Here is a 2,557-nt window from a genome sequence, read left to right as displayed (position 1 = left end):
GCATGGCCCCCTTGGCTGCTGCTTTCTGTTGCCATTAAGAGTCCCGCTCCGATGCAGCTTGTCACAGAGGAGAAGACCCTATGCTCTCTCTCTCTCTCTCTCTCATGGTGAGTTTTACCTTTCTTCTTTCTTGTTTTTCTATTTCCCTTCAGCTTAGCACAAGACTCATTCAGTCTGGCTGCCTTCTGTGGCAGTGCACAGTGCTGTTATAGTCATGTCAGTCCCAGGATATTAGAGAGACAAAGCGGGGGAGGAGATGTCTTTCATTGGACCAACTTCTGTTGACGAGAGAGACCAGCTTTTCAGCTTACACAGTGTAAGTACATAGTAAAAACACCCCTAGAGTTCCAGTGGCAACCTGGCTTTAATTTCCAACTCCCAAAGCATTTTCTTTTGCCTCCTTTAGCTCAGCAGGGAGCTTCTGCTACAGCATCGATAAAACACATTGATCACCCGTTTCAGGATCTCTTTCGTTGTCACGCCATACACGATGGGGTTTAACATGGGGGGAATGAGCACATAGAGGTTGGCCAGTAGGGTGAGAATATAACCTGGGATGATGTGCCCAAATCGGTGTGCAAAAAAGGAGAAAAAGGCCGGTGTGTAGAACATCAGTATGACACAGAAATGGGAGCTGCAGGTGCGGAGAGCCTTGAGCCGGGTGTCCTTGGAGGGGAGCCGGAAGACAGCCCTGAGGATCAGCCCATAAGATACAGCAATGAGCACAGCATCCAAACCAATTACTAAAATAGCCATGGCTACGCCATACCAAACATTGACGGTGATGTCGTCGCAGGACAGCCGGGCTATGGCCATATAGTCACAATAGGTGTGAGGCAGGAGGTTGGTTCTGCAGAACTTCAGCTGCTTCACGAGAAAGATGAGAGGGAAAATGATACAGAAACTTCTTGTGACAACTGCCAGCCCCATCTTCCCGATCACAGACTTGGTTAGCATGATGGTGTATCTCAGGGGGTCGCAGATGGCAACGTACCGATCAAACGCCATGGCCAGCAGGATGGCCGACTCGGCAATAAAACTGACATGGATGAAGAACATCTGGGTCACGCAGGCAGCAAAAGAAATTTCTCCTGCTCTAAACCAGAATACAGCCAGCATCTTGGGCACTGTAGTGGTCGATAACAGCAGATCAGCAGTGGCCAGCATGGACACGAATAGATACATGGGCTCATGGAGGCTTCGTTCTGTTAGTATGATGAATAGTAGGAGAGAGTTCCCCAAAAGTGTCACAACGTACATGAAACAGAAGGGGATGGCGATCCAGAAATGAGACTCCTCCGTACCCGGGATGCCATTCAGGATGTAAGTTACAGGGTCAAAAACAGTGTGATTGTCATCTGGCATCATGTGCCATCACTTGGATCTTCTATTCAATTTCCAGAAACTATCAGCAAAAGAGAAAATTAGTGAGAACTTGAGTGTCAGCTAGGACTGGAATGTATTTGTTGACAGAATAATAGATACCATCAAAAACTTGGTTACATGGGGCTGTAAATCCAGAAACACGCTCGTACTATAGTAGGAAGAGACTGAGACATGAGTCCTTCTATTAGAGGCCTAGTATGAGGCCTGAGGCCTGTGCTAAAGTAATCAAAGCCTTGTTGATATAAAGCAGAATTAGGCTGTGAGCTAGAGGCAGTCCCTGCTCACAGAATCTGGCAAGCAGAGGGCTGATATTTCAAATCCACACATTTCTAAGAGGCGATGGGCACAGAGCACTCATGCAAACACATTCCAGAAGGGTGGTACCAGAACACCTCGATACCAACACATTTCCTGAAGATAAGAGGAACATTGTGACCTATCCTAAAGATAAGGTCAGGATGACAGTGTGATGGGTAATAATAATAATAATAATAATAATATAATGGAGATATCCCATCTCCTAGAACTGGAAGGGACCTTGAAAGATCATTGAGTCCAGCCCCCTGCCTTCACTAGCAGGACCAAGTACTGATTTTGCCCCAGATTCCCAAGTGGCCCCCTCAAGGATTGAACTCACAACCCTGGGTTTAGCAGGCCAATGCTCAAACCACTGAGCTATCCCTCCCCCCCAAGAGAGATATACAAAGTGATGGGTGGTATCCGGTTACATCAGAGGGGGTCAATTAACTATGTTAGAGGATCAGAACGTAACTTGCTTTTATTGATGTATAAAATGGAGCCTCAAAGGGAGTGTCTCTGTCTAGCCTAGCGGGGAATGGAAACTCCTACTGTTCACTTATGTGGTTCATTGTTATGGGAATACATGGATTAGTGCTCTGGTAGAGTCAGCAGGATACTAGTACCATGCTTCATCGACAATAAACCTGGCTGGGTGCCTTCGTCCCTGAACGGTCCCACCGGTCGATGTTATAGTTACCAGTCCAGAGCAACATAGTGACCAGCTAGGTTGATCGCGGGTAGGAAGGACCCGGGTTCTGTCGGTCTCGACTCGATGCTCTGGGAAGTCTTGTCAGGACGAACCAAAGATCTCATGGCAAAGCACCCTGTTTATATAGTGATATTCCTTCATTGGGACCAATGAGTTTTTCAC

At 47.0% G+C, this 2,557-nt stretch overlaps 1 protein-coding gene across 1 annotated transcript; it reads right to left on the bottom strand.

The window, feature by feature from the left end:
* Positions 1-402: 402 nt before the first annotated feature.
* LOC128830266 (olfactory receptor 52B2-like) lies at positions 403-1,368 on the bottom strand. Its single transcript, XM_054016059.1, has one exon. It carries the CDS (start codon positions 1,366-1,368, stop codon positions 403-405), a length of 966 nt encoding a protein of 321 aa, XP_053872034.1.
* Between the last annotated feature and the right edge of the window lie 1,189 nt (positions 1,369-2,557).

The sequence above is a fragment of the Malaclemys terrapin genome, chromosome 1, assembly GCF_027887155.1.
Source record: "Malaclemys terrapin pileata isolate rMalTer1 chromosome 1, rMalTer1.hap1, whole genome shotgun sequence".
NCBI classification, from domain to species: Eukaryota; Metazoa; Chordata; order Testudines; family Emydidae; genus Malaclemys; species Malaclemys terrapin.
This window is presented reverse-complemented; position numbering and strand designations above follow the sequence as displayed.